Raw genomic sequence first — 12,307 nt, 5'->3', positions numbered from 1 at the left:
GGGATAAAAAAACTGTAAATAAATCCTCAAAGATTTGTTATAATTATTCTAAAGTCTAAACGTTAGACTTCAATGAACAGTGATTTTTAAAACAATTCATACGCGTAGTCCTTGACCTAATGTACGGGAACACATTAATTAAACTAAATCAAGATGCTCTAAAAAATTTAAAAATAAAAAAATATTTTTTTTTGGGGAAAAAAGTGTTTAGAAGATTGCACAATCTATCCACTTGTGCTTTAAAAGTCAATCATAAAGCATCAAAGCTTTTTGTTTAATAAACATGACCCTTTCAAGTTTCAATTTTCAGTAGCTATATTCTTCTTTGCAGAATTTTAATATTAAAATACATCCGACCTGTTATAGAAAATAATAGATTAGCATAGGTATTTTTGTTGCAGAATATGCATAGATGTTCACTAAAATTAAAAACCACATTGGATTTTATTGTTATTTTGAATTTAAATGTTTTAGAAATATTTTCGGTTATTGACGAATATAACTTTTTTACCAGCCTGAAGAATATAATTTTTAGATTTCCACTAAAAACCATCTAAATATAAGAAAATTTAAAAATATAATGCCACCTTCCCCAAAACAAGAGGGCTAAGAAATTGTTTTTTTTTTTTTTTTGGGTTTAAAAAAAAGCGATGTCTTGTTGATCCCATGACTGAAGCGAGCAAGAAATCCGGGTTTTAAGCCCACATCAATGCCTGGATCCGGATCCGGCGCAATGCCGACGAATCTCATCGCCACTTGCGTCCGATGATGCATTTCGTCCTCAACCCTTTTCCCAGGAAATAATAATAATAATACGAGGTAAAAATAAAAAATAAAAAGCTTTCTGTTTTTCTCAACCCTTGATTGTGCTAATCGCTCACTAGCTGTTTCGTTCTCAGGACAAGAAGTGACGCCGGAGATCCCGAATTTCCCGGGAACCTTGGCACCAAAATGGTTTCCCCGGAAAACTCCAATTGGTATTTCGATTACGGCCTCATTGACGACATATCCGTCCCTGATGGGAACTTCACTGTCCATGCCGCCGGGTTCAACTGGCCGGCGCAGGCCTTAAATGGTTCTTCAAATGTCAGGTAGTTGGATCATTCAAAATTGTGTTTTTCATTTGTTGGATGCCCTGTTTTATTTTTGTCATTTATAACGGGTTGTTTAGGGTTTTGATTTCGGTGCTAATTCTTTTGCTTCTTATCTAAGATTTTGCTCTTTATACTTCCCTGATTTCCTTTTTTTTTGTTTTTTTTGAGCTGAAGTTCCCTGATTTCCTTGTTTCTATGAAATTCTTAACTTTTAGTGTTCATGTTTGATTTCTGAGTTCAGAACTGGTGTGGGCTATTATTGTTTGATTCCGGGAAGAATGTACTTTAAAGTATTATATGGCTTGCAATAATCAGAACGATTGTCAATTGAAGAGAACAAGGAAAGTTGAACGTAACCCCGCCTGGGTTAAAATTTTGACACTTGAACTTTAAAGTGCAACAATTTATCTTACTGAGTTATCATCAGAGATCTTGCATCTCCTCCCCATGTACTTCTGACATGAGCTCTGAAGTCTGAGCAATCCCTTGCAAATTTCATCACTAAACCCAATTATAGCACTAATCTTGTGCCCGGATTTTAGTGGCAACATTATCCCATTGAGATCACTTTCATTAACAAACTCATAAACGAAAGTCAACTGAGCCAAGCTTAATAATATTAGTGGATCTATCAAGTAGGTGCTTCATCATTCACATTGAAATCAAAGGGGGGAGAATGCCCAAATTTAATAGACTACAAGTTTAGATCTAATAATAAGACACATGCAACTAAGCTATTTTGGGAAAACACCATTTGTTTTGAAGTAAAATCTGGAAGCCAAGACATGCAATCTAAATATTTGATAAAAACCCAGATCACAACCAAGAAAAAGCAGTTGGTAAGAGACATTAGATTTGATGGGCAAATTAACAGTTTATGTTCTGTTATAATTCGGAGGGGTGAAATATTACATTTTAAAGTCTGGTTACATAAGTTGTAATTATGTTGCAGTTCGAGTTATGTGTACATTCCCAAAGAAACATACGGCTTTCCTCCGCCCAACTTGGGTTAATAATTGTCTAATAGGTACTTGAACTTAATCATCATAGATAGCCTCAGTAGTGCAGATTGAGAAGATAACTATTTTGATTATTTTATTATCTAAAAGTAGATTCTTATTAGGGATAATTATGGATTTTTTAATAAATTATATTGGGGTAATTTAGCATTAGTTTGGATTTATTAGTTCTTATGTTTAGGATGGATTGGGAATTGTGCTTATTCAAGTCTTTCCTTTTTTTCCTATTTCATGTTCTCTCTGAATCTTCACTTCTGCTGAATTGAGGTTGGCTTTAATTAAGGGTGTATTTAGATCTATGAATTGTCTCTCTGTTGCTGGTCAATCTGTTCATTCTGCAAAATTTTGATTTTAAGGACGAATCTGTATTAGGATGCTAAGGATTTGTGAAAAAGAATGCTATCTTCACTACTGTATTTGCATGCTTGCAGTTGAATTTGAACCTTAGATAATATCATTGAAAATGTACGAGTTCAACTTGTCATGGATGGTCTGTTTGTTGGAATACGTTTTTAGCATATATAACGATGCTTTTTATATTGTACTACCTACTGCTATGTTGTTAGAAACATGGTTGAACCGTTACTGACTCATTGTTCTTCTCTAATGATACCACCTGTTCCTAGCACGGAAATTGATGGCTCATTGGGGGATTCTGATGGCCTCAAAGAATCTGGTTCAAAGAAGAGGTATATCTTTTATTCTCAGTTTTTGTTTTAAGTTCTAATCTATATCATTTTCTTTGTATTTATATTTTACATACCAATAAAAATTGAAGACTCAAATCAAGATGCAGAGTATTCTTTGAATATTAAATAGACTTTCAGCAGTGTTGGTGGGGATCACTTTTTGCCACTATTTCCATGTCTTCTTTCTCTGCTTTTAAGCATCAGTTCATTTTTTCCCTTAACATTTAAACATAAAAATTGATTAGGTCCAATGCCGATAACTTTTGCTGAAGTAATTTATCTCATATCTGTAGTTCATTTCATGTTTCAGGAGTAGATCTGATTCATGTACCGCTTCTAGCTCCAAGGCATGTCGTGAGAAATTGCGGAGGGATAGGTTGAATGACAAGTAAACTTTCTGGCCCCCACCATTCGTTCTGTCCATCTTATTCTCCATATGGCTGTGTGTAAATGTGCATCCGGGGCATGTACCTAATATGCTTGAAATGTTAGGTTTCTTGAATTAAGCTCTATTTTGGAGCCTGGAAAGCCTCCCAAAACAGACAAAGCTGCCATTTTGATTGATGCCGTGCGCATGGCGACGCAGTTACGGGGTGAAGCCCAGAAGTTGAAAGATTCAAATATGAGTCTTCAAGAGAAGATAAAAGATTTGAAGGTGAGGCTTCAATTCATACTCATTACAAATTGTTGAGGATGGAAATGATTCACTGGATGGTATGATGTTCTTGATTACTTCTTCAAGATTTCTGCCGCGAACTTAGTACCTTGTTGTTTTGAACGAGAAATCATGGAAAATTATAAAATGTCAACCATGTTAAATTTCCATGTGTAGGCTGAGAAGAATGAACTTCGCGACGAGAAACAGATGCTCAAGGGAGAGAAAGAAAAGTTGGAGCAGCAGCTGAAAACTATCAATGTACAGCCTAGTTTCTTGCCTACCCCACCTGCAATTCCTGCTGCATATGCCGCTGCCCAAGGCCAGGCCCCTGGCAACAAGTTGGTACCATTTATCAGTTACCCAGGTGTTGCCATGTGGCAATTTATGCCACCAACTTCAGTGGATACCTCACAGGATCATGTACTCCGTCCACCAGTTGCTTAAGTTGGCACTGTATGAATATTTGGGCATTCCTCAAAAGTTGTATTCATCTCCTCACCATACCTTCTTGGCTATTGTACCTTTCAACCAATTGTTCTAACTGCACCTGATGGGCTTGGCTCTGATTGAATTTGGCATCTGATACTTTTACGAAGTAATGCTGGTGTTTGCATGTAAATTTTTAATAAGCTTATCTGGCTATATTCTCTTTGGTTGTGACGCATTGGATCTTTGGATGATCTGTGGGGTCAGGCACAACAGATTGTTATGTTGGTTTAGCCTTTAGGCCTGTGAAATAGTGGAGGAAATTCTTGAAGCAAGAAATGCTTTACAATCAAGGAAGTAATATATTCTGCTTTAACTTCAAAGTCTGCAATTGGATTAAGCCTTGGATGTTACAATGCCACTTCGGACGTCGCCAAACAAATGGTTGTAACTTCGTGCATTCCATTGTATGGTAATTTATTAATTTTGATGTCACCGATTGTGTGTTTTCATGTATCAGATAGAATTTCAGCATATTTTATTAGATGAGATTAATGATGCATCGATGATGCTATTATACTTTATCAACAATCAAATTTTTTAATAAATTATTAATTAAAAAGTCTTATTCAATAATTTTATTGAGTATTCTTTTTAGTTTTTCTCTTGCTTATTTTCAAAGGATTCAATATTGTTCTGCACTTCTCACCAATTCCTTCAATGGTTTTCTTCAAAGGGAAAATTATAATCAAGTTCTACAGAAGAAAAATAATTATTAAAAAGTTTCAATAATAACCTGAGTAGTCTGTAATGACAAGTCTTACGGCGGAGAATGACAATCTCTGAGACTTATTTTATAATTTTTTTTATGGGATTTGATTGTAATTTTTCCTCGTTCAAACATATTTGAATCACTTTAAATAATTTTCTATTATTTTCTGTTTTATAAAATTTAAGCAATGAGTTTTTTTTTTTCAACTTCCCAAATACACAATTTTTTTATAAATTGTACTCCTCCGGTCCTAATTATAAGACCCAATTGACTTATTTGAAGAGATTAAGGAAGTAAGTTAAGTTGGTTATTTATAATAAATAAGTATTGTCATTCCTAAAATATCCTTGCTAATTAAGTATATTGGCTAAAACTATCATTATTAGAAGGATTATCTTGGAAAAAAATGTATAAATATAAGAGACAAAATGGATTGGGTCTTATAATTAGGACCAAATAAAAAGTCAAATTGGGTCTTATAATAAGGACCGGAGGAGTATATTGTATACTTGTATGGTGGCTTTTGTCCCTTGCAGTACAATAATTATAAAGTATTATGACGCAGCATTCGTTTAAAAAAAATCACGCATCATCACCTATGATCTTTTTGCTTAAAAAAAATCACCTATGATCTCGACACTTCGATAAAACATTAATTGACAAATGGACAATTCAAAAGAAATTAACTGATAAATGGCAAGTGCAGGTGATTTGGATTGTCAAAGAAATAAAGCTGTAGGAAATTTAAAAAATAAATTTTTAGATGGTCAGACGCTTGATCCGAAATTTTATGAACCTTAGCTTCTCCTCACTCCCTCTTTCTTTTCTTTTTAATTTTTTCCTTGGCGTAAAATTAGAGGAACCATTGCTCGAGTACGCCGGTTAAAAAAACAAAAAACAAAAGTTAATATAATTTTTTTATCCTAAAATGTGACCTCATTTTAATTTTAATCTATCAAATTTTAATCTGGTAATTTTAGTTCCCAAAATCCCATGTGTCTTAAGATATTAGTTCTTGACAATGCAACAGTGTTAAAATCTGTTGAAATTGTGTCAATAAAATTAGAAGTGATAATATGGACTCACCAGATAATATTTCAGATAATACTTGATTAGATCTTGTATGAATAATAGAGTATAATATAGTAAATATCTCCAGAAACGAGAAGTAAGGAAAAAAAAACATGAAACTAAAGAGTTGCGTTTTAAGGATTTGTTCTTTTTTTCTCCTTCCGTTATCCATACAAGATTTTGTTAAATGACATCTGGTGAGTTAATATCACCATCTCTTTAGTGATGTTTATAACACTTTAATACTACTTCCGGTCCTTAATATAAGACCTTATTTGATTTTTATTTTGATCCTAAATATAAGATTTCAATCTACTTTGTTTCTTATATTTATGCATTTTTTTCAAAGTAATCCTTCTAACAATGGTAGTTATAGCTAATACACTTGATTAATAAGGATATTTTAGGAAAGACAACATCTATTTGTTACAAATAACTAACTTAACTTCTTTTCTTAATCTCTTCAAATTAGTCAACTAACTCTTATAATTAGGATCGGAAGTAGTTTTTTAATTAGGGGTGAGCAAAACCGAACCATAATCGAAAACCAAACCGAATCGAATTTAATTTCGGTTTTTCGGTTCGGTTATTTCGGTTTTCGGTTACATATTCGGTTTTTATTTTTGTAATAATTCGGTTTCGGTCTTCGGTTCGGTTAGTAGAAAAAAAAATTCAGTTATAACTGAAAAACCGAAATAAATATATTATATATTTATATTTAATAAATATTATTATAATAAATATATATATTGGTTTATGTGAACTCTTTAAATATATTTATATTCAATAAATATGGTTATAATAAATATTATTGTAATAAATTACATTAAATGATGAAATATTTATTAATTAATAGTTGTAATTGTGTTTTATTATTATGATTAATTTAAAATCACTTTCATATTTATATATTTTAGTTAATCGGTTAACTGAACCGAAATATTTCGGTTAATTCGGTTTCAGTTAATTTAGTTTTCGGTGTTTAAAATTTGTTCTATTCAATTAATTCGGTTATCACCGATAACCAAACCGAAAACCGAATACTCACTCCTATTTTTAATAGTATTACACCTCTCTGCACTAACGTTTTATAAGACGGATTAAATTTTAAAATCGTGGCTTTGGAAACTAAAATCAAAATAGGGCAGAAGCACTCTCACTCATCTTACGTCATTCTTGCGTTGTGTGTGATCTCTGTTAGCCGAAGAAAAGTTTTGTTATTTCTGGTCTGGGGATCTTATCTGGAGATCTGGACGCATGTCAGAGACAAGCTCCTTCATATGAAAGCTATCAGACTGGTCACTGCATCTTGAATGGCATCCTATCTTCACAGAACTCATTTCCACTCTCTTCAGATTCCAAAGCCTATCACTTTTCCTTCAAACTCCCTCACTCACTGCTCATTTATCCATTCATCTCCAACCCATCAATGTCTACGCCAACACTGCCATGTCTCCTTCCTCAAAGCTACACCAACCACATCGATCATCCAATCTTCACTCTCTTCTTCTCCAAACCCACCCACCTCAAAGGAGGAAGCCATAAATCAAGCCAAAATTTCCCTTTCAACGGCCTTAGAGAAGCCCCTCAACAACCCCAAACTAATAGGTAAACTTCAGAAACTGAAGCAACCCAAGTTCAGGGTTGAAATTCCCATTGTGGATGACTCACTGGAATCACTAGCCCAACTTACCCTTGATGTGTTTGATAATATAGCTATTAGAAGAAAAGGTTCTTCAGTTAAGATCCTAATTTTATGGCCCACTCCTACCTTAAAAGAAGCTGCCACTAAAGCCTTTCTTTCTCGTTCGTCTACATCTAACCAAATTGAACACGTGGATATTCCTTCCATTACCAATGTTGATTCCAGAGTTCTGAATTCTGCTGATGTAGCTATCTTTGTGGTTCCCGAGAGTTCTCAATTGGCCGTCATGAAAACAGTGACTGATGTGTTTTATCCGAAGCCAGTAGTTCTGTTCAACCCCACATGGGCTTTTGAGGAGGAGGGCGATTTTGGTGATCTGAGTGGGTTTGTGGGTTCTTTTGAAGTGCTTTATTCTTTTATAGGGTTGGAGGTAAGGGGGGTGTTGAGCAAACGAAAAGGAGTGATTTTCAAGTGCGTGAGAGATGGAGTTGTGAGTGGAGAAAGATGGGTTGTTCATGTAGAAGAAGGGGGAGAATTGAAGGTAGTCTCGAAGTTTAAGGCCCGGCCAACTATTGGTGAAGTTGAGAATGTTCTGTACAATCTGATGGCTATAAATTCTCCCGTGACAAAATCGGCGAAGTTTCTCAAGGATCTGGTGTCCAATGTGACCGGGAAAAAGCGAGAGTAGCTGGAGAATTGTGGTTCAATTTAGGTCTGAAAGTAAAATATGCGTATATGTCTGGAAGAGTTTAGGTACACTATTAAAGTCATTGTATGAGATGAGCCTGTAATGCTATTTGTGAAATTCAATTTAGTTCTCAGATTTTACTCTCTCTGAGATTATGGTTTATGTCTGAATAGGCAGTTGCAATAGAGGATGCTGCCTGAATCAAGGGATTTTTTTTCCCAAGCGAAATGAGATTGGAAATTGGTTCATCACTCTTTTCTTCACCGTTTCTTCACCTTGCTTAAGTTTATTGTTATGCCTATGGCCTTTAATTTTATATTTCTTTCCAAAAAAGAAAAAGAAAAAAGCTGTCTCATTTTTTACATATATATTTGATCTAACAATGCTCATACTTACAATATGATTTCAAGAAAAAAGAATCTGAGAACTTCCGCGGCAGCGAATTTAAAAGATATAAAAAAAATGAAAAAATAAAAGGAAACAGAGAAGGGAGCATCGTGATTTATCATGGTTGTGTCCTTGTCGTTGAAGGCCTTATGCTTGGAAGAACTCTCTCATTTTCTTTTTTCCTCGTAATCTCATATACAAATCCCATTTCGTCAACTCATCAGAAGGATTTGATATTCTTGAGACCATAATTACGATGGCCTAATATTACAGCTCTTGATGAACTTATCTGAAAAGTTGACATACTTAGCCCACAAGGGCTTTAGCTGTGGAAAAGCTATGTCTAGCCATGGCTTTGCCCTGCCATTAAAATGGATGACACCAGCACTCTCAGCGTCGGAAAATCTTGTGTTTTCCTGATATCCCAACCCCAGCATGTGCCAGAAAGGATCAATTATGTGGACGTGACCATGGAAAGCTATCAATCCAGGAGGTAATGTCCCTAGCTGCCAAAGACTCAGGTCTGTCTTTATATTCTGCTCAAGGAAAACAAAAAATATCAGTACATTTTTATATTATCTTCCTCTATAATGGAAACTCAAACTTCAATAATTTATTTCTCTGTTATGGCAGGACGGAAGATAGACATACCTGCTCAACCCAATGATAGTATGTGAGGCTTATATTGGTTTTCCTCCAAGCCTCAAGATCAAAAATGTTCATGCCATAAGCCCAAGCACATTCATCAGGGTCGAAATTTTCAGCTATCAAGGGATGAGAGAAGTTCAAATAGCTTTTCAACCTCTTTGACATCACAAACTTATCTTCTCCAGTACATGTTTCTACTGCTCCATTTACTTTTCCATTCATTTCAACGTCCCACAGAGGTGAAAGATCAGTTTGTACGACAATGTCATCATCTAGGAAGACTACCTTGTTGAGACTTGGGAATAACTGTCACAAAAAACAAAAAAAATCATGATGATCAGCATCACAGGCACAAAAACAGGGGCTACGTGACCAGTTAAGTTTGATCCAGCCTAAGTTCAATGAGCCAGCTCATAGGGCTCAACACGTGTCTAGTTTTGGTCCAAAAAGAAAGGGAAAACATATCTGCTTGCCATGCATGCTACTCTTCTTACCTCTGGAAGATGTATCCTTATGTGGTTCATCATTGAGTTATACTTGGGACTTAGAGCTTGCAGTTTTGCTGCAACAACTTGTGGTTTCTCAATACCATTCGCAACAATAGCTGATGATCCCCCTCTGAACTGTGACCTCACTTGTTGATCTTTCTCCATTGCTTCAAGAACAGGCACCTTTCCCTTTGTAAACCATTCAAAATGGTGTAATGCCTTGACCTCGATTATAGCAGGTGACAGAGGGTGCAATGAGAACCAAGCCTGCATGGGATAGTAAGTCTTTCTATCTGTAATGATGTGCAGTACCACCTTGCGGGGTCGCCTAGAGTTTCGGACTAGTGAGGTGGCAACCACAGAAGCTGCCAGAACATTGTCTGATGCAAGAACAAAGTGGAAGTAGGAGTTGTCAACCAAGGCAGGGACTAGTTCTGCAGGAGGAAGCTGATGGCGAGCTTGTGCGTTGTTGGTGTGCTCACTGGCCAGCCTCAGGTCAAGACAGTGAAGCTGCTTAGGTATGCTGCTTGATGCCACATGGCGATATAGGTATTCTTGGATTTTGGCTGTCCTGGTCCTCTTTTCCATGAGGACGACCTATGAAAGAATTCAGCACACTTGAATAAGGAATTAGACCAAACCGAAGTAAAATCTATGCAAATGTTTTTAATAGACTATTGAATGTCGAATTGCTTGGATCTCATTTAAGGAAAGTTGAACTAAACCGATTTGATCTACCTTTAAGGCCAGTTTGTTCAAAATTAAGGGAAAAACATATTTTAAGTTAAATGAGCGAGTTGTTGAGAGAACCTTAAGTTAGACGTGATGTCTTTGTTGAAAGAAATATCTTTTCAGCTTATCTTGAAATAAGCTAATTTGGAATAGTTTATCAAAATAAGTTGAAAACAAATTTTTCAATACATCCCTCATGTTTAGCTAACAAGTACCTCTTGTTTAGCTTAATTAGAATCACTTTTTTTCCTTAATCTTTAAAAAACTGGGCCCTAATCTGATTGTGGTTAATGTTGCCAGAGCGTTCTGAACTGTATATATTGATGGTTTACTGTAAATTTGGCTGCAATATTAATGTCAGCAAATACACGCCTTTGAGTATTCCTGTAGTTAAGAAGCAGGAAAAATTAAATACCATTTCTCTGAGTTTGGTAGCAAATGTTTTGGCATCATATCCACCTTCCTTCATTTCAGTCATGAAGTCTTCCAAAGTCTGTGGAATATCAGATCTTCCTTCTACTTCATCCTGGTCAACGGGTTCATCTAATATTTCGTATATCACTTCTGGGACCTATCAAAATTCAACGTCAACTTCTGTTCGTAGTAGAAACTTGAGCTCAGGTATGGCAAAACATGCATAATTTGAAGAGTTGAGGAAATTACATTTGATTCAAGCTTTCTTCCCAGAATCCTTGGTCCTAGTTTTTTTCCCAGGCAACCTACAAACATCAAAGAAAATGGAACAGTCATTTATATGCATATATGACAATTTCACGTGTCCTCAGCTCAGAACTGATTGATGATTTTCGTTGATGAAGTTTATACTTCAATATTTATTGATTTTTCTACAAGAAACCACAGCTTCTCTGAAACGTGAAAATGAATTAATAATATAATTGTGTAATTTAACTTGCTATTTTTGAAAGAAAGAGGTGACAACGTCTAGGTCAAAAATTTCCCCAACAATTATTAACTGACAAATCTTAATAATCGATCTGTTTTCTTCGCAAGTTCTTTAAAATGATCAAAAATCACATGATGATATGAATCTTAAATCAAGCCAAAAGGATTTACTCAATTTATGACACTGAACCAGAAGGATAGCAATAACAGAGACTCCATTAAATGTTTTGATTTTTCATACTGACTGCCATATCATATACTACTATTTTTTCTCTGAAATTTAGTCAAAGTCCAGAAAGGAAAAAGAATTTACAAAAGTGCGGTTTTTTTCATTTATTAACTGATAAACATCTTTTGCCCATGTGATACATGAAAAAAGATAATAATTTAGAACTTTCAAAAAGTTATTCTTATCTTTCTAATATCTGGAAGAAAAATTTTAAAAAATTACAGGAAACCCACAATGTGTAAAGAAAGACTCTGAATTAATTAAAAAAGGTTATACTCATTATGAGAGAAGTGGCCAGATTTTATATTTTAGATTAATGATTTCCAAGTTCTTAGAAATGCCGCGTTTAAAAACGAACTAGTTGGCTACAAAATAGCCATTTTCGCAGCATGCAAGCTAAGTCCAAAACTTATGGTAGAGAGATAAAGAGAGGAGATAACAGAGAGGTATAGGTACCTATGGTAGAGCACTTGAAATGTCCATCAATGGTGTCCACAGCAGTCAGTACAAAGACAAAGCGAAGAAGGAAAGTGAAGAGCAAGAGTGAATAAAAGAGCATTCTATAAGACACCCTCCTTGAAGCAATCTTCACTTTCATGAATTCTTTGAACCCTTTTCCAGGAAGCACAGTCACATGCCTCAAACTTGGTGATATGTAAAGCTGCATTTTCTCAAAACCAGCGACACAAAAAATCACACAGCAGCCTTATAACTATTGGGATTATTCCTCCTTAATAGTATATAGCAGTAACAGAAGTTACTTCTTCATTGGCTGGTGAACAACCCAGAACCTGATGATCATGAACAGAGAGAAGAAAATCAGGAGGAGGAAGAAGAGAAGAATGTGAGGTTGTGTTA

General features: G+C 35.1%; 3 protein-coding genes across 5 annotated transcripts; 2 read left to right on the top strand and 1 right to left on the bottom strand.

Moving 5' to 3' along the window:
• Positions 1 to 856: 856 nt before the first annotated feature.
• LOC114762448 (transcription factor ILR3) lies at positions 857 to 4,269 on the top strand. The gene is made up of 5 exons (XM_028951934.1): positions 857 to 1,091; positions 2,740 to 2,802; positions 3,113 to 3,190; positions 3,295 to 3,457; positions 3,635 to 4,269. Exons 1-5 carry the CDS (start codon positions 952 to 954, stop codon positions 3,902 to 3,904), a joined length of 714 nt encoding a protein of 237 aa, XP_028807767.1. The 5' UTR covers positions 857 to 951; the 3' UTR covers positions 3,905 to 4,269.
• Positions 4,270 to 6,885: 2,616 nt separating this feature from the next.
• LOC114762421 (uncharacterized) lies at positions 6,886 to 8,321 on the top strand. Of its 2 annotated transcripts, none has more exons than XM_028951903.1 (2): positions 6,886 to 8,127; positions 8,240 to 8,321. In XM_028951903.1, exon 1 carries the CDS (start codon positions 7,043 to 7,045, stop codon positions 8,060 to 8,062), a length of 1,020 nt encoding a protein of 339 aa, XP_028807736.1. In that variant the 5' UTR covers positions 6,886 to 7,042; the 3' UTR covers positions 8,063 to 8,127; positions 8,240 to 8,321. The 2 variants fall into 2 exon arrangements, with proteins under 2 accessions (XP_028807736.1, XP_028807737.1); XM_028951904.1 differs by having other exon boundaries at positions 8,236 to 8,297.
• Positions 8,322 to 8,417: 96 nt separating this feature from the next.
• LOC114762419 (probable galacturonosyltransferase 12) lies at positions 8,418 to 12,307 on the bottom strand. Of its 2 annotated transcripts, XM_028951901.1 has the most exons (7): positions 12,202 to 12,214; positions 11,906 to 12,161; positions 10,981 to 11,036; positions 10,733 to 10,888; positions 9,592 to 10,182; positions 9,101 to 9,403; positions 8,418 to 8,985 (listed from the first exon to the last, which is right to left on the bottom strand). In XM_028951901.1, the coding sequence occupies exons 2-7, from the start codon at positions 12,114 to 12,116 to the stop codon at positions 8,701 to 8,703; spliced, it is 1,602 nt and encodes a 533-aa protein (XP_028807734.1). In that variant the 5' UTR covers positions 12,117 to 12,161; positions 12,202 to 12,214; the 3' UTR covers positions 8,418 to 8,700. The 2 variants fall into 2 exon arrangements, with proteins under 2 accessions (XP_028807734.1, XP_028807733.1); XM_028951900.1 differs by having other exon boundaries at positions 11,906 to 12,307.

Source organism: Neltuma alba, unplaced genomic scaffold, assembly GCF_004799145.2.
Source record: "Neltuma alba isolate B1F8T4 unplaced genomic scaffold, ASM479914v2 tig00011214_pilon, whole genome shotgun sequence".
Lineage (NCBI taxonomy): Eukaryota > Viridiplantae > Streptophyta > Magnoliopsida > Fabales > Fabaceae > Neltuma > Neltuma alba.
This window is presented reverse-complemented; position numbering and strand designations above follow the sequence as displayed.